This window comes from Malus domestica, chromosome 06 (genome assembly GCF_042453785.1).
Source record: "Malus domestica chromosome 06, GDT2T_hap1".
Lineage (NCBI taxonomy): Eukaryota > Viridiplantae > Streptophyta > Magnoliopsida > Rosales > Rosaceae > Malus > Malus domestica.
This window is the reverse complement of record NC_091666.1, coordinates 1,485,750-1,512,572: the sequence shown is the minus strand read 5'-3', so window position 1 is coordinate 1,512,572 and position 26,823 is coordinate 1,485,750. Positions and strand designations below refer to the sequence as shown.

Sequence of the window (26,823 nt, the reverse complement as noted above, 5' to 3'; positions counted from 1 at the left end):
TCAAGAAAGGAAAGAGTTGCCTCCCAGTAGTGACCATTTACAACTGCACTTTTAGGCGAATAAGAAGTGAAATACAGTAGAAATGTTTGGACGACAGTTCAAAAGACAATTCCATTCCATTAATTTGGAGTAAACGCATCGCCGCCGATCTTTCTTTTCATACTAATACACAGCGAGAGGAATTACAAACATTACATTCATTACATCCAACTTTGAACTATATACCTACTACCCTTTTCATTTTCTAATCAGAAACTGCACCAGCTTTCATTCGACACACGAGTTGGACGACACCACACAATGAAGTTTATGTTGTTACATCTTTCTTTGGTTATATCAAACCTAAGGACATATTTATGAGATTTTTGAACCCTCTGCTGTTGCTTTTACCCCTGAAACCATCATGTTCACTGTTTCATTTCACCTTGGAAGATCTGAGCCATCAGCAGTTGAAAAGTCCATCCCGGTGTTCTAACAATCCGCCCATGGAATACTGAATCCTTAACACGATACTAGATCTTCAGCACTCTCACCTGAAAAACACAATTGCAAAATCGTTGTAAGATTTACGCTGATATTGTCCTGATGAAATTTATACACGTCTTCATTACAAGCTAACATAAAGGTTAAAAACCAGATATACGGATTTACCCCCCAAAAAAAACCAAACATGATCAGGGAAAAGCTATAGCTAGGAACAGCACTATCATGTAGTGCGTCCAATCATCTATATAATTAATTATTCAACAAGCAGATTATGGTAAATCAAGCCTAAAGGCAAAAGACTAATATGCGATATATTTTAAGGGCAATCACATCGTTTCTATATCTTTGGCAGTCACAGAAAATTATAAAATAACGTTTGTAGGTCACAAAGTTGTCAGTTTGAATCATTATGAATTAAAGAAAAATGCTTCTTAGAACTTAGAAGTGTCCACACTAGAATATGGGCAATTTTCAGTGCAGTTTAATTGGCAAGAAACAATCAAAAAACCATCACATGGTATTCCTGTAGCCCATTCATATTCATGTTGTCTGCAGAGTTAAGTACGGATAACTACCCAACCTTTTGGGGTGATTTCAAATTAATCTCAACCTTTTAAATCTTTCCGAATAACTACCTAACGTTTTGAAAATTAGATATATGTTGGATCACTGGCATTAAGTGATGACTTTACCAACATCAAGTGATGACATTACTAGCATTAAATGATGAGTGGACATATACTAAAGTTGATTTTCACTAATCGCCGTCTTTATAGCTCTAATTCCTCAAATCAACCCTTTTAACAAAGTTAAACCGTAAATTTGCTTGGAAAAAATGCGTCGATTTGGAGATTCAAAGCTCCATAGATGACTTGAGAGTTAGAACACACTTTAATATATGTCCATGTCATCACTTAACACTAGTGAATCTAACAAAAGAACATTTTTCAAAACGTTAGGTGGTTATTTGGAATGTTTTAAAAAGTTAGGACCAATTTAGAATCACCCCTAAAGCTTGGGTAGTTATCTTGACATTATTATTTTATGGCTGCAAGAAAGTATGAAAGGCATTTTCTAGAGTGAAGGAAGAAAATAATGAATGATGCTAATATAGGGCTTAAACATCAAGGTCCAAAAAATCTTATCAAAAAATACCCATCAAATTTATCAAGAAACACCACCAAATTGAATTTTTCTGACCAAATCTCATTGCTGTGTGAGAATAGTAAATACTTACCATGCATGCACTTAATGAAAAAACCCAACTCAGGAAAGCAAATTGTGCCTTGAACTAGAGGAGACAGCTGCTGGTATACGAAAAATGAAAAGTGGTGACGATCAGGATCATTTCTTGGCTTGACCATCTCAACTATTCTCATGCACCCTTCTCTATCATAACATGAAAGTGCATTTTCACCAGCTACAGTCAATCCTCGATCCCAGGCTAAATTTAAAACCTGTAGAAACAAATGAGAATCTAGCATGACACGAATTGATTACAGACAAACATATCCACATAATTAAACATTGTATTGAAAAACTGCTACTATAAAACTTAATATGTGCCTTTCAATTTTTCAAACACCAGGAAACTCTAGTCTCTAGGGGTAATACTGACACTGTAACAGTTAGAAAGCCCAATGAGAACGGATATCGGCCTTTACCTGCCAACTCAAACCTTCCGGATCAGCCAGTGCTTCATTATCCTGACTAGAAATCTGTGGACCTGAGCAAACAAACTTCACCGTCGCTAAATGTTTCTTCAGAACTTCAAAAATGGGAGAGTACCCATCCTGGTTTGTTGGGTTATAGTACCCAGAAGTTAGCTCGGCTGCATGGCTAGTAGTCTTATACCACCAAAAAACTGCAGGAACCTGCCCATTGACATCTTTTAATTATTTTTCATTATGGAACAAGTTACCATAGAGCACTTTAAGAAAAACATCACAACCACGCACGCCTTGGTTCAGTTCTAGGTACACATGATTATAAGTAATAACGATGTTAATGAACATCAGACAATTTAAATATAACAAATCACTATACTACTTCTAGGTTAGAAGCTGGGATATCTCGATGTAACTAATCTTTAAGGCCATTTCTAGGTGGGACGCTAGGACTAGACTGAACATAACAAATCTGTAAACCATTTATAAGACTAAAGGCATGATTTAACAATCCTAATCATGCATAAGCTGCATTTTATACCTAACATCATGTACACAGATAGGAACCATACAGTTTTTTGAGGAATCATGAACCAAATGTTCAAAGCCTTCAACGTATGGGTGTTTGCGATGAAACTGAAATTGAAGGATTACCCTTATCCAACAGTTAAAAATAAAAACCCAACTTTCCTCAACATTACAAAATATGGTTTAAGTAAAATTTCAGCCTTTCAGGTTCTATCATTTACATGTCACTCTTCATTTCTTTGGTTCCAGTGTCCTATGCTGGTCATAAGCACATATAAAGAAGGAAGACGAATTCATTGTCCCATGAATACATAACAAAATTATGGATTTTCTTTGGAACATCAATGGCATCACAGAAGGATTACTTACTCTTTTTTTTTTTCAAACGATAGATTTTGTTAGATTAGATGTTAGATTAGCCATCGACGGGGTTTAAACCCACGATGTCATGCAAGGGCTCAACACCTTTCCACCACTGAGGTAAAGGGCCACTTGCAGAAGGATTATTTACTTCATTTCACTGGATGTTATTGTTAATACAGAAACAAAATGAAACAAAGTTTCTTGTAGTGATCAATATGTTATCCAACTTATTTTCTTCTCTCTCGTAAGTTGATTGTTAGATTTGAAAGTTAAAAATTTACGACAGATTTTTACATTCTATCAACCCTTCCTTTCCTCTTATAAGTCATAACACAAAGTTGGGGTCACAATGGAGTGAAGAAGTCCTTTATAACCAATCCACACCGCCGTATTAAACACTAAAACAAAGGAACCACAATGGTCCTGCCTATTTTTCCTTTCGATCTAAATGCACTGTTAGTATAATATTGCTAATCAGAGGAGCAAAACCAGAAGAAAAAAAGAAATTTAGAAAGACGAGAAGTGAAGAGAAGTGAAGAGAACATAACACCATCTAGCACAGACAGTAAAGGGTGGGGCATAGACCAGATACATACCTTGACAATTAATTTGGTTTCATCAAAGGCAAGGCTTGCAAGAGACAGTACACTATCCGCGTGATCAATTAGTGACTGTGCATACCAATGAAGGAAAAAGCGTCCATAATAACTATCATAATCACCACGTTCACAGAAAAAGCCAGTTTCATGTGGCCGAGAATTGTATTCCCCAGCATTCTCAGGTCCCCTGGCCCAGAATGAGTGCCCACGCAATTTAGCAGCTTTCTGCAGACTCTGTTGTAAATATCTATCATAACACTGCAAAGAAGTGACCAAATGTTATTCAACACAATTGCAATGTGAGTCTACAATTTGAAGGAGCATGAAGGACCAATCTTTTTCAAGAACGCCACAAACTGTCTAAAAACATCGCCGCTACAATATATGCAAAGAGGGAAATAGTTTGAGAAAAGAGAGAGTACTTTCAAGTAATTATTTCTTTATCTCATCTATTTTAACCTGAAGAATATGGGGACAGAAAGACTCTAAATGGATATACAATTAGCTCCTCCAGAAAAGAGACAAATGGATGGCATGATTCAGATTTAACGGATACCTGAAACTCACCGATACCAGGATACCTCCACCCCATCCTTTCTGAAAAGGAAGGATACTTGAGCTCCCCAGATGCTCCAAGTCCAATTTCCACAGCAGAAATGAGACCCTCAGTAAACAAGTCGTCAAACTCAGTACGAAAACTTCTCATAAAATCAAAATAGACCTGCATAAAGAAACCAATTGAACAACACAGACAAAAGGTAAATAAGTTTCAACTTAAAACAAGGCCAGACAGAACAGGGATATAAAAAAATTAAAAAAATAAAAATAAAATAAAGTATATATAACAATTCACCATAAAAGAAGAAATGGTACAGAGGCACATAGTGGAGGACCGATTATATGATGAAGTAAATCAAAACAAAATGTGGATGGAATAGTTTAATGTTCCAAGCTAAAAGGCAGCTCAACATTCTGTAGATATTTTCATACCTCGACACCAGTTCTTCCTTGTAAAACTCTTTCTTTATCAATCCCAAGAGATAGACATTCAGTGTTCCTCCTTCCTTCTCGATCTGTAAAGAATATGTCTGGGTTTTTCTTACCAATTTCTAAGATCCATTGTGGAAGAGCGATGAGGGCGTCACCAGACTCACTTCTTCCATACTCATGAAATGCCATCACAACCTTCAAAAGAATGATTTCAGAAACTACTTGTCAACAGAATGTCAGATGCTCCAATATAGCATATGAAGTGTTAAAATAAAAAATTCTTAAGGTTACAAGATTAGAAAGTAACAATAATGCATCTTAACAAAATACATTCTCCCTTGTTTGACACCACAGTAGATTACGTAGGAAGACATAAAACTAAATGGTACAAGCAGCGATGCATTTTCAACCACTCAATGTGTTCAAGAAAATTTGAGACAGCAATAAATAAGTTCATAAGGAAAGGCACTGAAAATAAAAAATATTTTCGTAAGTCTAGCCATAGCTTCATTAAGCTTAATTTCAATCTTTTTTATTCACAAAATTGTGCTTTCCTACACTTACTAACTTGAAATGTCTTGAACTCATAATCTAGCATATAGTATAGTTCTACATATGTCCTTAGAGCATCTCCAATGGAGGTAGGCAAACCCATTTTAATGAGCCACGTAGGCAAAACCTAGCTCCAATGGTATAGGCTATAAGAATGGGTAACATAAGTCAGGGAGAGGTACCTGCAATTTGAGCTTAAACTCCCGGACGATGTTAAAAAGAGCTCTGTAACCAGACCAGACATATTTCTGGGGGCTCCAGCCTTCGACAATCCCCCACCAACAATCCACAACAACACCATCTATATTCAGAGATTGCACATGAGCTAGCTCCTGTCTCAATCCTTCAGGATCAACCAACTGACAGTAACTGTTGATGAACCCAGTCTGCAAAACAAGCCCCAAGAATTGTATCACTTAAAAAACCAAATTTTACCAAAATATGAAAATACAGGGAACATGGGTTTCTCTTAGAATCAGACAATAAGCAACGAAAACAAAATGCAGAGCGAAAAAAAGACTGAAAATTTGACTCACGGCAAGGGCAGCATAGAGAGGAACATAAGCCAAGGCAGTGGTGGGAATGCCATGGTCCCCGGAACTGATGGAATTGGAAAGGTGATGCATGAGCTGATCACCAGCCTCCATTTCCAAGCATTCAACGGAGTTGTTGGTGGCGGCAGTGACCGTGGCGGTGGCTGTGGCTGTGGCTGTGGTGTCTCTCTCTCCAATTACTACAGAATCAAGGGATGCCGGTGACAAGCTCTCATCAATTCTCGCCATTGATGATGGGTTCGTTGCTTTTACTCCTGATGAAACTGGGCTCTCCACCGACCTCATACCCATGGGGTTCTGGTACGCCGCTGCCTGTCACCATTTTCGACAAACTTTGAGTCCCTTAAATTGACCCTAATTCCTAATTCCGAAAATCAAAAAATGAATTACTTAGAAATGGGATGTACGGACCATTTGGGAGGGAGGAGGAGAGTGGCGGTAAGTGGTGCCGTCGGGCTCGACGACCCAGCCGGCCTCACGTGCGAGGGCTGCGAGCACATCGTTCATGTCCGCACGCGCAGGCAGCGGAAAGTTGCCGTATTGGCGGAGGCCGGCGAGCATCCGGCTAGTGATGGATCGACGGAGGCGTTCTCGAAGCTTGGTGCGCTCCTTCTCCTTCTCCCTCTCCCTCTTGCCCTTGTTAGTGGTGGGGGTGGAGGAGGGACTGGTGGGACCCGCTGAGCCAGCCGCAGTGGCGGCGAAGCCACGGGGACGGCGGGCCTGGGGCTGGGGCTGAGGGTGGGATTGTTGGGGTTGGATAGGGTGGGACGAATGGTGGGGGTGAGGGAGGTAATCGGAGCTGTGGTCGCTTTGTGGGTCCAGATCGTGGCGGAGACTGTCGTCGTCGTTCATGTTTTTCGAAGTGAAGGCCGGAAAAGGGCATATAATTTGAATGTGCACCTCTCAACGCCAAAAGTTATGTCCGCTGCTCGGTCGCTGATACAGCTTCTTTCGTTATGTGCTTTTTTCAGAATTTGACACTCTTTTCAGTTGAAGTGCTTCCATGTGTTTGTGCTACTTGAACTGCTTCTAACTTATTTTTCTAAAATTATTTTATATTTTTACTAAGAATTGACTTCAAAAATCACTTAAAGTATTTTTGTAAGGATCATTAAATTTGTGTTTATTGCATGAAGCACTTTAATTACTTTTGAACTCCAAAATATTTACTTTTAAAATGCTTTCAGTCATTTTAAAATGTTTTTCAAACGAGCCTTTAATAATGTGACCTTTTTTTTTTTTTGAAAGAATAGGTGAATTTCACTTTCGAAATATGGTTGCTGAAATAATTAGCGTTTTTGCGATAGGATAATACTTGCATTCCTCTTTGGGGATGAGCTCATTCCACATTGAGAATAGCATACCTTAATCGTAAATATTTTGTAATCAAAATCATTCAATTTTTTGATCTTCATTTGAAGATCACTCCTATAGAAAATCATTTGTAATCGTAGATCATTCCACATTGAGAATAACATACTTGCATTCCTCTTTTGTCATCGGAGATCATTAGTCATACAAATATATAAAACAAATTGACGGTGTAGGTACCAAGTAACATATTCATGATAAACCATCAATTTATTTGATGCTTTTGGATGTTAAATGATCTCTAATTTTACTATCCCCAAATGAAAGTTGATAAATTGAAAGGTTCCGATCTTTTATTTTATTTGGTCAAGATACCTTATTCGCAAATAACAAGACATGTGCATCTCTCACACAGGGGGATGCTATATTTTTAAGGTGAGAACCTAACGCTTTTCGAACGTCATTTTCTTGTAATCAAACATAAAACTTCGCATTTATAGGTTAACATATATATACTAGATTGTCTCACATCTCCTTTTTTGTATTGTCTTCACCCATCTCCCTTCTTCCTTTCCTAACATAACCATTTCAACTGAACAAAGAAAAAAATCATGGTCAAAAAATTCAATGTCCTTCACGCTTCACCCTTCTCTAGCCTAAACCTAATCTGCCTTCGCTCTTCTCTTTCTTCATTTTGAAATGTCAAAACGTCCAACACCCTGATTTCAACTAAAGACAACACAACCAAATTGTACCCCAACCCCGGTATATGAAGTGAATTTTAGTGAAATTTTTATGGGTTGTGTTGCTAAAGGTTTTGGGTCACTGACGTTGCATTGAGCATGTGTAAACAAGATCGTCACAATATTACACGTCCAAGTATCGTTTATGTGAATGCAAATTGAGGTCTTAGTAACGTTTATGTGGATGCAAATTGATGTCTTTGAGACCATGATTTTTTAGTTTCCTGACATGTGGTGCACAAGACAACCCGAAGGGCCATTGTATTATGGAGTGACTAATGTGATACGAATTAGGTATTCTAGATTGGGCTATCGGAGCAAGGCACTTTGATAGGCTCCAAATTGGTAAGGGAGATTTGTCTCTTCAAGGAAGACTTGCTTGTCATCCAAGAATGGGAAACCTATTCAAACCTTGATTAGGTATACATCCTCGGATATCTTGGGAATCCCTGTTATGATAAGATTAGCATGCGTCTCATGCAATCATTATTCTAGGAGGAAAATTATAACAACCCGTCCCGAAATAATTTTACAGATTTTGGAATTGAGGGCAATTTGGTAATTTCACCTAGGTTGGAAGATATTTTTTAAATGGTTGCTTTATGGGCCTTATTTTGTGTGCCTTGTGGGACCCACTTGGGGATTTTGGTCCCCTTATCCCTTTCTACCCGTGACCCCTCCCCCTTTTTCTGATTTTATAACACTCTCTCTCATAACTCCTTCACCGCCCTCTCATTCTCTCTCTGAAAACCGGTATTCCCCGAGGGCATTACAAGCAACAACAACGACAACACTCCCACCACCACCCAAACCAAAAGCACCACAAGCTTCATCTCGTCCTCGCGAGCCTAGAACATCCAAACTCACCTCAAACTTCCTTCCGGATTGTCGAGATTGAAACCAAGTCGGGCCGTGACTTTTCAGGCCATTTTTTGACCAAACCACGGTGAGTTAGCCATCTAGAAAGGTACCATTCTCTTCGTCTCGTTGAGAAGTATGATTTTTATTTTTGAATCACTTGATTTAGTTGAGTATGGAATAAGTTATGAACGTTTAAAGTTTACCCAATTTCTGGCAAGCACCGCCACTTTCGAGGCATTTTCTGGCTAATCCACAGCGAGTTAGCCGTAGTGCAAGGTACCATACGCTTCATCTCATTGAGTACTACAACTTTGGTTTTTGAATCACTCGATTTGGTTAAGTATCGATGAAGTTATGAGCATTTGAATTTGTACCCAGAAACCGGCCAAACCTTGGCTTGAAACTAAGTCGACCCGGTCCGATTACCCTGAAACCCAGATCCAAGATCCAATCTTGTAGCCAGCCTAACCCAAACCCTTTGGGCCAGGCTACCAAGCCCAAGTTTATAATTATGACCCAATTACCCAGCCCAATTGCCCAAGCCCAAACCCACTAAGCCTAAACTTAAACCCATGACCTAGACCAGACCTGTTGACTTTGACATTACCGTTGACTTTGACTGTTGATCGTTGACTTTGACTTTGGGTTGACTTTTTCGGGTTTCGACTGAGAACCCTCCCAAACTAATTTCAGTGTCCGGATTCCAAATTTGTACTCCGTTTTTCAAAATTCAATCGTTTGAATAGAGTTTTATTAATCGGTACACTTTATGTGCTTAGGTACGTTTGTTAGTGGTGTTTTCATCCTTCCTATTTCGCATGGCTCTTCGATGACGAAGTATTTGTGAGTGGACCCCTTATAAAGTGCATATTTTACTATTAGAAATGCATACATGAAAAACATGATTTTATGTCTACGTTTTATGAAAAGTTTATGAGTAAATTGGTTTCATGCATTTATGAATTATCATGCTTTATCGACTTTACGTTCCTTGTGGTATATATGATGGATGACTATATACATACTTGTAAACGTGGTTTTACGATATGACATTTTAGCTACTAAACTCCGATTAAGATAGATTTATATATAGTAGAAATATTATGTTAATGTTTTTAAGTACTTAGTGGTTATTTATATGATATGCCTATGGGTGATTGATATTGCCTACATCTATGGGCGAATGATACATTTATATTGGGTTCGGTCGAGAGATGTAGTGCCTTCGGGCGAATGAAGATATTTGTTTATATATATATATATATATATTTATATATACCCTGTACTACTACTACCAAGCACAGTATATGCGATATATGTTTTATGAAAGGTTTTATGGCATGCTAGGGTTTTCGGAAAATTTTATTACTTATTATCCTATACAAGTTTTATAAACCTAGAGGTTAGTACGTTAAAGATTAACTGTTTTAGTATTACTTATATATCAACTTGGTCCACTCATGTTTTATTTTGCGCCCCCTCAAGACTTAGATTCAAGGCGTACAATCCTAGTGTCAAGGCACTCCTGCATCGGTATATTCGAGTCCTCTCGGTGTAGGACCCATCTCTTTGTTCATTCAATTTTATATTATTCATTTTTAGTGTCTCATATTAGTTGTATGCTCTGAATACGTTTCTCGATTGCATATTCATTATAATTAAATTTACAAGTTTTATTTATGTCGGTTAATTGTTTCTAGTTCTCATGCATCATAATATGGCTTCGTCACCTTCGGGTGACGGCCACCACGTGCCTACCCTGGTGTTTGGTGAATATCAGGGTCGGGCGTGTCAAAAATAAATCTCTCCTTATGTTCCCTCTAGGATTCCTTCAATTATTCATAGATTACTATCCTTACAAGGACTATTCTCTTATTAGTGTAAGTATAAATACACATGTTAGGGTTATCACCAAAGGTACGAGATACATACGCTCTCAAGTCTACTATTTGAATTCTAGACACTTATATTGACTTGATCATTAGAGCAACTCCAGTGTAGGAGCCCTCCCCCCAGGCAATTCACTATTTAATCCACCTAGTGAACAGTAACTGCCCTTAATGAATAGTGCATTCCCCTGTCAATTGCCTTTTGCATCTCCACCCCTGCACTGAATAGCCCTGGCAATTGGCAATAAAATATTAATATTTTTTTATTTATAAAATAATACATAATAATTTTATTTGTAATTTCGGATAAGATTTTTAATCGTTCTCGTTGCACCACGTGTCATTATCCGAAAAGCCAATAGCAATAAAATTTTTGTATTTTTGTATTTATAAAATAATTCAAAATAATTATATTTGTTATTTCGGATAAGATTTTTAATCGTTCTCGTTGCGCCACGTGTCATTATCCGCAAAGAAAATTATTGGTGATGGATTTCCGATAAGATTTTTAATCGTTGTGTCAAGGCACGTGTCATTATCTGAAAAGACAATTATTGGTGATGGATTTCTGATAAGATTTTTAACCAATCACGTCGTGCCACGTGTCACAATCCGATTACAATCTTTGAGGATAGATTTCCACCAGATTTTTAACGAATGACGGCATGCCACGTGGCATTATCTACAACCTAATCCCTTCTAAATCCTCCATATAATCCCCCATCCATCCTCATAAATCTCACACCAATTTTCTCAAGATCTCTATCATTATTCATAGTTTCTGCTTCCTTCTTCGCCAAAATCCCTATCATTATTCATAGTTTTTGCTTCCTTCTTCACCAAAATCCCTATCATTATTCATAGTTTCTGCTTCCTTTTTACAATGTCTTCTTCTTCTTCTTCAAAGATGATGTGGGAAATCGAGCAAGAAGAGGAAGAATTGTTTAACCAATCACAAGGAATGTTCAATGTTAGGGATTGGGCCCAAAATGAGATGGAAGAGGATGACGAGCGTAGACGGAGAGATGACGAATCAAGAATGGCAGGAGCCTCACAATCCCGTCGAGTCGTCCAAGCTGTGGCTCATATCTGCAGGCCCAACCGTGCTGTAAACATTGATAGAAACAGGCAACGACGAGGTCAGGAGCTCTTGGACGATTATTTTGTCCGTAACAGTGCATTCCCTGAAACATACTTCCGACGTCGTTTTAAAATGGAACGACATTTGTTCAACAAAATCATGGGCGCTGTTTGCAACCATGATTCTTACTTTGTGCAAAAGCCGGATGCTTTTGGTGCTATGGGTCTCCTGCCTCAGCAAAAAATTACTGCTGCCTTGCGGATGCTTGCATATGGAGCAGCTGCAGACCAAGTGGACGAGATAACGAGGATGGGACAATCAACCATTATTGAGTCCCTCATGAGGTTTTGTTCGGCAATCGAATCTATCTACACCGCAGAGTACCTCCGGAGACCTACTCATATGGACTTGCAAAGGCTTCTGAAGAAAGGCGAGATGCGAGGTTTTCCAGGGATGATTGGAAGCATTGATTGTATGCACTGGACTTGGAAAAACTGTCCAAGTGCATGGCAAGGCGCTTATGGGGACAGAAAATGATCAAAAAGTATCATTTTGGAGGCGGTGGCATCTTTTGATACATGGATTTGGCACGCCTTTTTCGGGGTTCCGGGAGCTCAAAATGACCTCAACATCCTTGCCCAATCCCCAGTGTTCAACGATGTCCTGCAAGGAAATGCACCAAAAGTCACGTATGAGGTCAATGGACGTATGTACGACGGGCCATACTACCTAGCTGATGGCATTTACCCAAGGTGGTCAACATTTGTCAAAACAGTGCCACGTCCGCGCAGTGCAAAGGAAAAACACTTTGCAAGATGTCAAGAAGGGTGCAGGAAGGATGTGGAGCGTTGTTTCGGTATCCTCCAAGCTCGCTGGGCGATCATCAGGGGTGCTGCCAGATTGTTTGATGTAGAGTCGCTTCGATCCATCATGATGACGTGCATCATTCTTCACAACATGATTGTGGAAGATGAGTACGATTATGAAGCCGTTGATGAATATGAGCCAGACACGATGAACAATTCAAGAACACGTATATATTGTGCTCATGACGCCACCGATGAGCCCGTGCAACATGAGCCATTAGAAAGGGATGGACGTTACAATGAAAGGATCATCCAACGATATACTGCACTTCAAAGATCAAATATGCACAATGCCCGCCAACTTGACTTGATAGAGCACCAGTGGGAATTGAGGGGTGCTGACGATACTTAAGTTCATTAGTGTTTGTTTTTATTTGGTGTGTTTATTTTATTTTATGTGGTGTGTTTTTTTAGTTCATTTAGTGAGTTGAAATGTAATTTTATTTTATTTTATTTGGTGTTTGTTTTTATTTGGTGTGTTTATTTTATTTTATGTGGTGTGTTTTTTTAGTTCATTTAGTGAGTTGAAATGTAATTTTATTTTATTTGGTGTGTTTATTTTATTTTATGTGGTGTGTTTTTTTAGTTCATTTAGTGAGATGAAATGTAATTTTATTTTATTTGGTGTTTGTTTTTATTTGGTGTGTTTATTTTATTTTATGTGGTGTGTTTTTTTAGTTCATTTAGTGAGTTGAAATGTAATTTTATTTTATTTGGTGTTTGTTTTTATTTGGTGTGTTTATTTGGTGTGTTGATGTTATTTTATTTGGTGTGTTTAAATGTGTTTTGAATAAAGTACTAAGTTCAATAAATTGGAAACAACATAAAGTACTCTATTCAATGAATAAGAAATTACAACCCGAATAAGAAATTACAACCCGAATTGATTGGAAAATTATGGGTTCGTGAATGGATGATAACCATCACCTAACCAATTTGTGGTGCTAGGATGATCTTCTCTTGTCATGCTAGGATAATCTTCTCTTGTGGTGCTAGGACCATCTCCTCTTGCTCTCGCTTCTCTTGCACGCCTCCTTCGCAACACATCCGCTTTCTCTGACTTCCAAAAATATTTAGAGTCTGGAGACTTCCCTTCTAAAGGCTCCTTCATAATGTCACGATCTCGTTCAGCCATTCTTTCTTCTCTTCTATGTTCCCTTTCTTGCCGAAGTAGTTCTCTTTCTCTCTCATCAGCTTCAAATTTTCTCTCAAAAGCTGCAGCTTTTGCATCCTCTCTAGCCTTATCAGCCTCAAATTTAGCCATTTCCCGGGCCAAATTCAATTCACCTTGGCGGGCAAGATCTTCCATATACTTTGCATAATCATTCTTGGAAGCATTACCTTTTCTCTTTGAAGCCTTCTTACCTTGAGGCCTAATTGGATAACGGGTCGACCCCGACGCTTGTTCAACGGGGGGCGTTTCAGGCACTTCTTCATCATCTTCATCATGATCATGCGAGGCATGCTCAGGTGTAGAGTGTAGAGGGGTGCTGTTCATGAAAACTTCTGGACCGACATGCACAACTCTAAATTTAGGACAATCTTTGACAATATTCCAACATTCAAACCGGGTGAATGTTTTGTTTTTGCTTTTGGTTTTGGCACCATACCAAGCTTGTGCTTGAAGTTCCTACACAAACAAATAATTATAATGAGAATAGGTAACAAATAAATAATTATAATGAAAGTATGTAACAAATAAATAATACAAACAAATAATTATAAATGAAAGTAGCTAACAAATAATTATAATGAAAGTAGGTAACAAATAAATAATACAAACAAATAAATATAATGAAAGTAGCTAACAAATAATTATAATGAAAGTAGGTAACAAATAAATAATACAACCAAATAATTATAATGAAAGTAGGTAACAAATAAATAATACAAACAAATAATTATAATGAAAGTAGCTAACAAATAATTATAATGAAAGTAGGTAACAAATAATACAAACAAATAAATATAATGAAAGTAGCTAACAAATAATTATAATGAAAGAAGATAACAAATAAATAATACAAACAAATAAATATAATGAAAGTAGCTAACAAATAAATAATATATTGTTACCTGATCCGTTAAATTTTCCCCACTTCGAAGATTACCACTAGCTTGTGCCAAGGCGTCTCTCCACGTACTAAACGATTGACTAAGTAATTTCCAACGACTGGACATCGATTCCTTAGTTCTTTGCCCACCCATTTTCTCAAGATAATTGGTATGAATAAGACTCCACATTTCTCGCAACTGCATCTCATTACCCGTAATCGAATCATGAGTAACTTGAACCCAACTAGTACACAACGCAACATCTTCAAGAAGCGTCCAATTCGTACCTGGTTGAGTAGTCATTTTGTTGGAAAAAAATTGGATTGAAACTTTGAAAGAAAGATAGGAATGTGGTTGAAAGTAGTTGAGAAAATATGAAATTGTGGTGTAGGGTAGAAGATAATGAGAAGGTATTTATAGGTGAAGTGAAATCAAAATTTTTTATAATTTTTCATAATTTTTTTTCGGATTTTTAAGAATTTTTTTACATTTTTTTTTAATTTTTATTCACCTAATTAATCTCTGCCGTTGGATTTAAAAAAATTTAAATTCCAACACTCCAGATTGTGCCACGTGTCACAACGGTAACATTTTAGATTTTTAAACTGTTTTTTCTTTTTTTTTTTAATTTACAAAGCCTAATAACGTGGACCGTTGATCTTAGATCAAACGGATGAAATTAAATTAGATTTTTAAATGTTTTTTACCGTTGGAAATCCAACGGCCCATAAAATAGGACTGTTTCAATCAAACGGACATGGGGAAGCCACGTGGCTTCCCCAACGGTAACTTTTCAAAACTGAAATCGCGGGCCCCTGCCCTGTTTTTTTGTCGGACGACTCGCGCCCACGCACGCGTGAAACGCACGCGCCTGACGCAGCCCTCGGGCTGGCAATCCTCGACGGGCCTGCTCCTCGGGCCTCGCCTGTCGCTCGGGCTTCCATACGCTGGAGGTCATCCCCCCAGCAATTTGCTACTGTTTGACCCACTGGCCCCCGAGCAACCTCCCCCGCTGGAGGTGCTCTTAGAGAGTCTTTGAGTGGACCTTTTATTGATGAGTAATGCTAGGGACACTCAGTTTAGAGACTAAAAGACATGGAATTTGATGATTGGTTTATTACTTAAGCATTGATAGACGTTCTCATTTCTATTGGTGACACATCATTTAGTTTGCAATTTCAATCTCCAAATTTAGTCTTTCTACCATTACTATTTCTTGATTGATCGATTAGTTGTAGATTGTGAGTGTTAATAATTTACAAGTTTTGAGAATTGAGTTCCAAATCATAATTCCTAATAAGTGAAATCTAAAGAATTTAAAGTGTTTAATTTGGTAGCAAGTAACCCTTTACTATAGTGATGGAAAGGAGTTGAGCATTTGCATGATGGTGTGAGTTCGAATCCTATCAGTGATTAATCTAATATCTAATCTAACAAAATCTATTGTTTGTCAAAAAAAAAAAAGTGTTTAATTTGGTTCAATTAATCGATAATAGCGAGAGAAAAATTGTGTATTGAATATTTACATGGTCTCTTCCCATTTGCTATTATTTAGTTTTGTACGCCTATTTGCCAGATGTGTTTATCTTGTGGTTTATAAGGCCTTTTTTTGGTAGACTACAAAATTGAGTATGATACTAATAATAAATGTATTAAATTTTTATAGAGCCAAAAAATCTGAGTGTTATCATAATGATTCTTATTTTTGAGTTAAGTATAACTCATGAATGTGATACACATACAATGACTACAAAAAAAAAAAAAAAAAAAGATGGCAAAGCGTCATAGAATACTAAAAATTCATCACATAATGGTTATTTGTGACGAATTTCATTGTCAAAAGGCTCGTCACCTAAGGTATCGTTTGATATACAGACATGACGTGACATAATGGAATGGGACGGGACGGGACGGAACAGAGAGAGAGCAAAGATCCCCTAGGATGGAAACAAAGAGGAAGAAGAAGGAGACATAGATGTTATAATTTTGTGTTCTGCAGATATGGAACGAGTCGTTCCAGGGGGTGAGGCAGAACAAAAATTCACCCAAAACTCGTCCCGTGGAATAACGCGTTCCACCCGTTTTAGGCACACCAAACGTGGGACGGAACGTCTCATCCCACTCTGTTCCGTCTCGTTCCACGTACCAAACGGTACCTAAAGTGTGATGAATTTGCAATTCGCCACCTATACTTTTGTACGCATGACGTGATTCCTCACATATTCTCAAGCTCAAATGCTAATTATAAGTTAGTTTGTGATGACCTAGACGTCACAAATCCTAAAATTATGTGATGAATTTTTAATCATTTATTCTTTAATTTTATCATTTATTATCGTACTCTCTCTCTCTCTCTCACTTTTATAATTTAGTCTCACAACATATTCTTAATATTATGAAGAAGATTCTTTTGTAATTAAATTTATTATGATAAAACTATTTAAATTATGAAAAGCGAGATTTGAACACAGAATTTTGAATCCATGAACGAATACTTTTAACAAGCTGAACTACAAATTACTTGCGGATTAACTTATGATTTAGTAAATATCATCTTGTACCCTTAAAAATAACAAATTTTTTTGAAAGGAAATATGACATAATTTGTAAGTAATCAGGGCACTGGAGCAAATTGAATATAAGAAGAAAAGTAAAAAAAATAAAAAGCAAATTGAAAACTCACGTCTCTCTGTATTTTACAAGAGTGTGTACTTTTCTAGGTCTGCACTACAGTTCCCGTAGGGCGATGACTAGGTTTGACGACAGTGTTAGGGCATTGGACTGCGTTTCCATGGCCATATCATCTTCCCTCCCAAAATAATTACCGCACTCAAATCACAGGTTAAAATATCCCTCATGGGATTTTAGCTGTGGCGCCATTTTTTCAAAATTCCCCCGCCCTCCCTCTCTGTGTGTGTCTCTCTCTCCTCTCCCACCCACTGTTTTGTTTTGAAGTTTAAACTGGGGCACTGACCGACCCATCGTTTCGGTACTTTCCACTCTCTCTCTCTGCCCCCCGCATAACCCCTTAATAACCGGGAGACATTTAAGGTTCCCATAAATAGGTTTCTTTGAGTTCTCCCACAAGCAAACAACACACTTTTTGCTTTCCTTTCCAGAGCCAGAGTAGAGAGAAAGAGTTGAGGATTTGTGTCTGTGATGGCGAGGGGAAGAGGAAGAGGGAGAGGCAGAGGGAGAGGAAGACCCAGAATGGTGCCGGAAAATCATGGGTCCACCACCAGTGTCGAAAAGGATGGTGCTTTAGAGGCGGAGGAGGTGGGTTTGGAGAATCAGAGTGAAGGGTTGAAAATGGAAGTGGAAGTAGTTGCTGCTATGACTGAGAAGAAGAAGCGCGGTAGGAAAAGGAAGACTGATTTGGAGGCTGTGAAGGCCGCGGAAGGCGGCGACGGAGGTGCTTCTGCCGCCAAGGAGGAAGGGGAGGCGGAGGAGGAGGGCGTTTTGGGAAATCATAATGGAACACACGGGGAGGAAGCTAAAGGAGTTGAATTGAATCAGAATGGAGCGCAACGTCGAAGCAAGAGAAGCAGAAATTTGGGGGTGGAGTATTTGGAGAAGGATGAGCACGAAAGCGGGGACGAATGCAGACACAATGGCCGTGCTTCTGTGAAGAAGCGCGGTGGAAGAGGTCGGAAAAAGTTGAGATTTGTAGAGGGAAAGGGAAGAACTGTTGGTTTGGAAGGGAATGGTGTAGTTGATGAGTTTAAATCGGAAGAAGGCAGAGGAGACAATGGAAATAGGGCCCCTAAAAAACGTGATAATGGGGGTAGGGAGGACGAAGAAGATGAACAAGTTTGGCATTCTGATGACACCGATGTGGAGAAAGAAGGTTTGCGAAGAAGCAAGAGAGCAGATTATTCAATTAGGGGCGTCAAGGATCCTCCGAACCAGGAAGAAAGAAAAGTAAATAAGCAGTCCAAGAAAGTAAGAAATCTGCACATTCTATGTTTATGTCATTTGTTGTCACTGTTGTGATTTATAATGATTGTCGTTATGGATTTTAACAGTTTGTTGAGGAGGTTTCGTTGATGTGCCATCAATGTCAGAGGAATGACAAAGGCCGGGTAGTTCGCTGCAAAGAGTGTAAGAGGAAGCGATTTTGTATTCCTTGCATACAGAACTGGTATGCATTTATCTGCTCTATATTTGTATTATTCTGATTTACTAAAGGTGCTGGGTTGTTTGAGTTCGTTTTGTTGGACTAACCACCCTCTTTTGGAGTGAGTTTGTATGAGTAGAATCCAGTAAATGATGTTTGATTTGGTTTCAAAAGGACAAAGGGGTTATAGTTTACATCTTAATTGATTGGTGATGGAATAATGTGTTCATTGCAAAAATAATAGTTATATAAGGCGAGTTTCAGAATAGACTTTTCTGTAACAAACATAAAGATTTGTTAACAAGGGTTTTAAAATCATATTTTAATGGATGAAACCTGGGGTGCATTTGGATTGGATCTGGAATTAGAGGTTTACGGGTATGTCTGGTTGTAAATCTCCAATTATGTTGGACTGAAATGCCAACTTTCTCGTTGCATTAATTTTTTAATTTTTATTTAGTATTTATTGTATTTTTGTATTTATAGGTACCCTTATACATCAGAGGATGCCATTGCTGAATCTTGTCCAGTATGCCGAAAAAATTGCAATTGCAAAGCATGCTTGCGCTTAGATTATCAGTCTGAGAAGGTGAGCTTCCTCTCCTTGTGCAAAGCTCCTGAACTTTGGCTTTTTTCAGTTGATCTGTTTCATTTCATACACAAGTGAAGTTTTTATAAAATGTTTTGGTTTTTAATGCAGGATGTTTACCCTGAATTTGAAGTTACCAAGGAGGAGAAAGTTGAGCACTCTAAGTATTTGATCCATACTTTGCTTCCATTTTTGAAAAGACTTAATGCTGAACAAGTGACGGAGATGGAGATCGAGGCTACAAGACAAGGTATTTTCTTTCTGGTAACTCATTAGAGGAATAACTCTTGTTTCTAATCATCTTTTGTTATGATTTTGAGGCAAGGTGTACTTAATCGAACAGTTTAAACTTACATTGTAGTTGTTAAAATATGTGTGCATACATGAATACAATCTGTTGTGTGCGTGTGTGTTTTTTCTTTTTCTTTTTTTGTTGGGGGAGGCGCGGGGGGGGGGGGGGGCTGGTTAGAAGATGAGCTCACATGAATACAGATGTTGTATCTTTTATTGGGCCAAGAGGTATGCTGCAGATAATATTGCCACACATTCAAAAGAGAGACTTATTACTCTCAATAGGTTGCAATCATTTATGAAATCAGGGATATTGGATGTTATTGCTGTCCTTGGCTGGGATTGTTTCTCATTGATGCCTGAGATTAGAAGTAATCACTGTCTCACTCATCCCATCTGAGACCTACCACACAATATTAATGGAACTTTTATTATTGTTTTAATTTGATTTTGGATGTTCTTTGGGACAGGGATATCCCCTTTGGAGCTAAAGACAAAAAAGTCAGATGTAGATCCTGATGAGCGTGTGTTTTGGTAGAACCTTTACCAGGAACATATTACCGTGTTGCATATATTCTGTAGTTTTTTTGCTCATTTGATAGTAACTTTGTTGTTTATTTTTTCTTTGTCAGCAACAACTGCAAAACTTCTATCTTTGACTTTCACAGAAGCTGTCCTGGATGTTCATATGACCTCTGCCTTATCTGTTGTGGGGAGATTCGAGATGGACGCTTGCAGGGAGGTGGGGAAGAAATGATTATGGAATATGTGAGTCGAGGCCTAGACTATTTGCATGGGGAGGAGGTAAAAGTGAAACTGCCTTTGGAAGCTAGCCCCAAGTCTTCTGTTAGATCAACATTTGAGTGGAAACCAAATGACAATGGAAGTATTTCTTGTCCTCCGAAGGACATGGGTGGTTGTGGTGATGGTATATTAGAATTGAGATGCTTGTTTCCCGAAAATCACCTCATGGAGTTGGTAAAGAAAGCAGAAGAGATAGACAAAACTTACAAACTTATGAATGCAAGTGAAACTGGTGCAGGGATGTGTTCATGTCTCAAATCTGTTGATGATGTTAACTCAAGCACTAAAATAAGGAAAGCGGCTTCTAGAGATGCTTCGGATGATAACTACTTGTACTGTCCAAGGGCTGTAGATATCCAGCATGAGGATCTGAAGCATTTCCAGTGCCATTGGGTTAAGGGTGAGCCTGTAATTGTGAGCAATGTGCTCGAAACTACATTAGGCTTAAGCTGGGAGCCATTCGTCATGTGGCGGGCTTGTCGTCAAATGCAACATATAAAGCATGGTCAACATTTGGATGTCAAGACTATCGACTGCTTGGATTGGTGTGAGGTTAGTTGTTCTCTGACTTTAAAAGTATAAATTTTATGGGGATTTTTTCGTTACTTCCTTCCTGCCTGAACAAGCAAGGATAGACATCTTACTGGTCAAGGGTCTAAAGTCTACCACAATTTCTTAGAATACGTATTGCGTTGCCTATGGTTCATGAGTTTCAACTTTCAAGTATTTTTTGTTTCTTATACATTCTGAACAGGTCTCGGGTTCGAGACTTGGGAGCAGCCTCTCCATAAATGGGGGTAAGGCTAGCCAACATTCACCTCTCCCAGACCCTGCGTAAAGCGGGAGCCTTGTGCACTGGGTACGACCTTTTATACATTCTGAACAGGAAATAGTATTGGTCAGATGGTTTGAAAATTATGAACACCATTCTAGCATGCTCTTAGAAAATCTTGTTCTCTTCTCAAATGAATTTAATGTGAAACAACTCATTTATAAACTTATCTACTCAGCAAAACAAACCATGTACGAAATAAATGTCATCTGAAATTGCCCTAAATGAAAAGGCTAATTAACTAAACAATTAGGCAGGGGATCTAAATGTGTTCCTTTAGTTATAATTCTTCGGAAAAACTTCCATTCAGATCTCCTTAATCAGTTTTTAAAACGGTGCCTGATGTGCTGTTACTTTTTAAATGTAGTGATTCAACTGGTTGCCATCTCGTAAAGTTGACCTCGAATCTGGAGTCATATTCTTTATTGAGTTTCAAGTGTCATCGAATGTAGGAGTTGAGTGAATTTTCTTCCTCCATTTCATTTTAAACAGAGGAATTTGTTAATTTAGCTGTGGAGAAATATAATATATATTTTAAAGGTAAAAACCCTGTTTTTGCAAGTTGTTAGAATCACAAACCTTCCTCAGATTGATGTTAAAGGGAATATTCATTGCCACTGGTTTATTGAGCCTTCTTAAACTGTTTCTTTTTAAGAGCCAAAAGGGTTTTCACATTGTTTGTTGCTCATTAGTTTTCTCCACTTTTTGTCCACAATTATTGCCATTACTCTGTTAAAAAAACTGAAATGTTTTATGGTTATTGATTTGAGTTTGATAAGTGTTATGAACTTGTGATGGAATGCAGGCGGATATCAATATACACCAATTTTTTACTGGGTATTCGCAAGGTCGGTTTGACTGGAAAAAGTGGCCCCAGATTCTGAAACTGAAAGATTGGCCACCGTCTACTTTATTTGAGAAGCGCCTTCCTCGTCATGGTGCCGAGTTTATAAATTGTTTGCCATTCAAGGAATATACTCATCCTAGAAACGGTTATTTGAACATTGCTACCAAATTGCCTGATAAATATGTAAAGCCAGACATGGGGCCTAAGACATATATAGCTTATGGTGTTGCACAGGAGCTTGGACGTGGAGATTCTGTAACGAAGCTTCATTGTGATATGTCGGATGCAGTATGTTTCCTTATCTTGGATTCTACTACTGTGCTTCATTTGTTTGTCATAGTTCAATTTTTGGATCTTTGATACTTTTGCTTTTCTTTTTCTAGTTTGAGTCATTGTTGAATTTTTTGGATCCAACTTTTAGCAGACTCATGTCTTTAACTTTTGTTTACCATATAGTTTTAATCATATTTTTGCCACTAATTATCTGTTTCAGGTCAATGTTTTGACACATACCACTGAAGTGACTCTTAATCCTAAGCAGCTTGCCACTATAGAAGAGTTGAAGAAAAAACATTTTGAGCAAGACCAAAGGGAACTTTTTGGGAATTGTCAGACTCGGGTTGACTGTGTGGAGAGTAACAATCCAGATAGTGGTACATCAGTTCAGGAGTCCGACGAACCAACTGTTCAGCATGATGGAGATATTTCAAAGTGGTCTCAGAGTGTGGAGGAAAAAATAGATCATGATGAAAATGGTGAAAATTGTGAGGATTCGCGAAACAGTGTGAATAAGTTGGAAGGGTCAATTGAAGCTGAGGGAGGTGCTTTGTGGGACATTTTCCGGAGACAGGATGTTCCTAAGCTGCAAGAATATCTCAGGAAGCACTTTAAGGAATTCAGGCATACACACTGTTGTCCGTTGCAGCAGGTAAATTGCTTAGCAACAGTTATTAATAAAAAAATTCTTCTCTCTTGGAGGTGAAGCTGGGATAATAATGGTTTGGGCTTTTACATGATCATTATTTTTATTTCAAATTATCAATTATGACATTATGTTGCAGTCTTTTGTATGCCCACAATTCACAGGAAGTTTTGTAATTAAGATAAAACGGTTTTAGGTGAATTGCAGACAAATAGCGTTTGGTTTATTTTTTTATGTTTTTAGAATCTTTAGCCTTTCAAAGCTTTTCTCTTTGGGTTCTACAGTATTTATTGTCTTTTTTGGTGGTGTAGGTTATTCATCCCATACATGATCAAACCTTTTATCTGACCGTGGAGCATAAAAAGAAGCTAAAGGAAGAATACGGTTAGTTCACAGTATACTTATCTATGTTAAGGTAACCCTCTTTGTGAACCAAAGAGGATAAACTTACTCTTGTACGCTTTCAACTTTAATAAGTTGAATAATAGAATCGATTGCTAAGGCCAATCAAGTAATATTACCCTCCATGCAGGCATGCACTTGCTTTTTTTTTTTCCCTCCCACACTTAAATTTTTCTTTCTGCAAGTGATCTTATTATAAATCATGTGTGTATTTGTATTCAAGTTTTGTATGATATGTTTAAATGCTCTCTACTAGGAATTGAACCGTGGACGTTTATCCAAAAACTTGGGGACGCTGTCTTTATTCCTGCAGGCTGTCCGCATCAAGTCAGAAACTTGAAGGTAACTTGTATTACAAGCATAAATCGTATATTGAGGTTTACTTTTTCTTGGGTAGTTGATGCTCTATCTGTTTGTTTTATTTATTATACTGTTTTGATTTTTTCTGTTGATGCTATGAAATATTAGATTGTTGAGATTCTTTTACATTTGGGATTTTAGACACATTTCTTCTCTTTGGAAGGCCTTTGTTTATGCCATCAATATATCAGTCTTTGTTGCAATGAATAGTACACAGCCATTCTATGGCTATGTGATGGTGTAATACCGGCAATGATATGTGATGCTTATGTGAAATTTAACCTTGTATTTCATGCATATATGGACTATGTGGAATGTCAAGAAAGGTGCTAACTTTGGCTCTATCATGATTAATTGACTTAGATCATAAATCAAGAGCTATTGATTGTTTCACTTACCAATTTTTTTAAAATGGCTTCTCTTTCTTAAGCCTTCTGTTGAAGATTGCTGTCTCGTATTTTTCAATAGACTTTCTTACATGAGTCTTATTAAGCAGTTTCACTAACGCACATTGTGATAGGAAATATTTTATTGTCAATATGAAACTCTCCTTTCTCTGTTTGTGAAATATGAAATTGGTTTGTATGATGGAATAGTTTACATACATCCAGTGTAATATATCTTACAAGTCACCCTTTTATTTCTTCAGTCATGCATCAAAGTTGCATTGGACTTCGTTTCACCTGAAAATGTCAGTGAGTGCTTCCAGATGACGGAAGAATTCCGAAAACTTCCACCAAATCATAGGGCCAAAGAGGACAAGTTGGAGGTATGTAGTCTTGTTTGTTGTAAAAATAGGCTTTTGTTGTTGCTACATTGACATGTTATGAAAGTTGGACCGTGTAGATTTTGTTAACCAGACCATTCTAATTTCTTGAGTTGCATGTGGTTCTTTGGTGATTTGGTGGGTTGATATGAATGCTCAGAATTACGACTAAAATTAGCTTCCTTTACACGACGACTTTTCTATTCATATGCTCAGATTTACGACTAAAATTAGCGTCCTTGACACTATGCATTTACCTATTCATTTACCCGGGAGATTTTGGTGTTAATCTAAGATAAGACTTTGGTGTTAGTATAAGATTTTGTTTGGATGCTATATTGATGTTTTTTATTTTGAATATTATTTAGAAGCTTAAGTTGGTGGTGGGTGTATATGAATGTACAAAACTATGCGTAAACGTGAAATTTTCTATTTATTTAGTTGGGCAATTTTGGTGTTAATTTAAGATTTTGTTTGGATACTGTGTTGAATTTTGTTGCTTGTTTCTGTTTTGAATATTACCTGGAGACCTAATTAGGCATTCATTTCGTCTTGAACGGTATAGAGTGCTACTAGGATATTGCGATATGCACGAGTATCATATATGTGATACATTTTGTTACGATGGACTTACCATACTGCCCCTCCTAAAACAGGTCAAGAAAATGATTGTTCATGCTGTTGAGGATGCTTTGGATCCGAATGCGAGGTTAGTTGATTAGCATACATATGCAATGCCTTTAGATCAGAATGCTGGTCAGGCTCTACTTGTCTAAAGGGCGAATGCATGATAGGAACTGCTCTGTTCCTTTCTATTCCTTAATATCCAGATCAATGAACTTGCTGATCATACTTCTATTAGATTGGTTGCATATATGACTCACATTTGACAAAATACAGTTTGGTTTCTTGATCTTAGGATCAACTATTCTGAACGAAAAACATTGTTTCTTGATTTAACTGCCTTCAACACACACATGCATGCAAGCACACCTTTAAGCGTATTGAATGCTGCAAGATACTTTGATGGAATCCCGATATTCATCATTTAAAAGTGAAAAATTACTTTTCTAAGAGTTGAATATCAGTTCAAAATCCAACGACTAGTGCACTAGGTTTCCTTGTTTTAGTACTTGCATGTGTATTATACTGCACTGCTTGCAAAATGTAGATCGAAAGCAGTAGATGGACAAGTTAAGCACATGATAAAGTTCTGTTACCGAAAATTTAAGAAAGTTCTAGTAACACACTAATATTTCCTTACTCTGCAGATCATATGAGCAGTAAAGTAATATGAAAGTTGTTTCTCTATTCTGCATATCCTATGAAACTATATCTCATTTGGAGGACACATTGTCACAAGAAATTGGGAAAAGCTTATCTACAAATATTAGATTGTAATTAGTTTATTCACTGTGGTAATACTAGCAGCTGGAACATTGAGTTTTTAAGTTCATTTTTCTCTATTCAAGTACCTTTGAATTCTGTTGAGACAACGCATTCTTTATGGTTTGATTTCCAGGTCCAAGAAAACTACTGGTCCATCACCGAAAGGTAAGAAAGGTAAAAAACGAGGGCGAAAGAAAGCCAAGATCGTGAAAGGTAAGGGAGGTTCCTCACCCGTCATCAAGGGATGAAATCAAGCATTGAAAACAGCTTAACTGGTAGAATGGTTCTGTTGAGCTGTGTATGCTGCTAGATCTGTACCATTAGAAGTATTATCCTACTTTTTGCTACATATCGACTGATGGAATGTGGTATTTTGGACTCCATGCTCACATTCCACTCGTTTGTTGCTCGGGAGTGAGTTTGGAGTTTATTTTGTTTTGTTTAAAATCCACAGTTCCATGCTCAATTCGCTACGTTATTCAAATCGTGTAACACAGTTATGTCATTAGTATTTGAATCTGTGTTGCCACTATTTTGAGTAGGCCTTGTAAAGCGCAGAAACAATGAGGTTTTTGGTTGCATTCAAAAGTTCATTGCCCATTTATCCATCTTCTTTATTTATTACTTATTTTTTTAAATTTCTTTTAACAAACGTTAATGGGGAAGGTCGAATTGGGGACATTAGAGATGCCGGAGAGAATGTACCTAACCAACCTCTTGCATTTTTATAAAGAATAAGAAGTGAAGAAACAAACTTCTTTGGAAAAGGGCAATTCATGACAGAGCCCGTATCACGCTTAGGATTTGAGGTCGGTGAAAAAAATAACTCCGCGGCCAGGGAGTGATTGCCCAGACTAGGATAAGTATTGGTTTGGTACTAAGGTAGTTTTATAAAAAGTGGGTATAAAAAAAAGAGTGTTATCTACTCACCTCTTTTTATTTCTTACACACCCCTTGTT

At 37.7% G+C, this 26,823-nt stretch overlaps 3 protein-coding genes across 4 annotated transcripts; 1 reads left to right on the top strand and 2 right to left on the bottom strand.

Moving 5' to 3' along the window:
• Window positions 1–97: 97 nt before the first annotated feature.
• LOC103436765 (beta-amylase 8) lies at window positions 98–6,753 on the bottom strand. Its single transcript, XM_008375215.4, has 9 exons — window positions 6,151–6,753; window positions 5,722–6,051; window positions 5,368–5,571; window positions 4,634–4,828; window positions 4,200–4,364; window positions 3,641–3,901; window positions 2,151–2,360; window positions 1,724–1,943; window positions 98–533 (listed from the first exon to the last, which is right to left on the bottom strand). The coding sequence occupies exons 1-9, from the start codon at window positions 6,589–6,591 to the stop codon at window positions 502–504; spliced, it is 2,058 nt and encodes a 685-aa protein (XP_008373437.3). The 5' UTR covers window positions 6,592–6,753; the 3' UTR covers window positions 98–501.
• Window positions 6,754–8,515: 1,762 nt separating this feature from the next.
• Window positions 8,516–26,396, top strand: LOC103436763 (lysine-specific demethylase JMJ29-like). 2 transcript variants are annotated; one of them, XM_070823920.1, is made up of 14 exons: window positions 8,516–8,739; window positions 17,665–18,487; window positions 18,571–18,686; window positions 19,149–19,251; window positions 19,363–19,501; window positions 20,013–20,076; window positions 20,175–20,898; window positions 21,984–22,313; window positions 22,519–22,953; window positions 23,259–23,331; window positions 23,606–23,691; window positions 24,359–24,478; window positions 25,132–25,184; window positions 25,998–26,396. In XM_070823920.1, exons 2-14 carry the CDS (start codon window positions 17,705–17,707, stop codon window positions 26,110–26,112), a joined length of 3,141 nt encoding a protein of 1,046 aa, XP_070680021.1. In that variant the 5' UTR covers window positions 8,516–8,739; window positions 17,665–17,704; the 3' UTR covers window positions 26,113–26,396. The 2 variants fall into 2 exon arrangements, with proteins under 2 accessions (XP_070680021.1, XP_028960206.2); XM_029104373.2 differs by lacking the exon at window positions 8,516–8,739 and adding an exon at window positions 8,742–8,760.
• LOC139196973 (uncharacterized) lies at window positions 13,303–15,515 on the bottom strand. The gene is made up of 2 exons (XM_070823354.1): window positions 14,567–15,515; window positions 13,303–14,120 (listed from the first exon to the last, which is right to left on the bottom strand). The coding sequence occupies exons 1-2, from the start codon at window positions 14,846–14,848 to the stop codon at window positions 13,386–13,388; spliced, it is 1,017 nt and encodes a 338-aa protein (XP_070679455.1). The 5' UTR covers window positions 14,849–15,515; the 3' UTR covers window positions 13,303–13,385.
• Window positions 26,397–26,823: the final 427 nt, after the last annotated feature.

Excerpts from the sequence above, each read along its gene's own strand:
- LOC103436765 (XM_008375215.4), bottom strand. The coding sequence starts at position 6,591 with ATGAACGACGACGACAGTCTCCGCCACGATCTGGACCCACAAAGCGAC. Across the intron at positions 3,902-4,199 it reads CTGGTATCGGTGAGTTTCAG|TGTTATGATAGATATTTACA; the intron begins GTATCCGTTAAA and ends ACTTCTTTGCAG. Across the intron at positions 1,944-2,150 it reads CGGAAGGTTTGAGTTGGCAG|GTTTTAAATTTAGCCTGGGA; the intron begins GTAAAGGCCGAT and ends TTGTTTCTACAG.
- LOC139196973 (XM_070823354.1), bottom strand. The coding sequence starts at position 14,848 with ATGACTACTCAACCAGGTACGAATTGGACGCTTCTTGAAGATGTTGCG. Across the intron at positions 14,121-14,566 it reads GGGAAAATTTAACGGATCAG|GAACTTCAAGCACAAGCTTG; the intron begins GTAACAATATAT and ends TTGTTTGTGTAG.
- LOC103436763 (XM_070823920.1), top strand. The coding sequence starts at position 17,705 with ATGGCGAGGGGAAGAGGAAGAGGGAGAGGCAGAGGGAGAGGAAGACCC. Across the intron at positions 19,502-20,012 it reads GATCGAGGCTACAAGACAAG|GGATATCCCCTTTGGAGCTA; the intron begins GTATTTTCTTTC and ends TCTTTGGGACAG. Across the intron at positions 20,077-20,174 it reads CCTGATGAGCGTGTGTTTTG|CAACAACTGCAAAACTTCTA; the intron begins GTAGAACCTTTA and ends TTTCTTTGTCAG.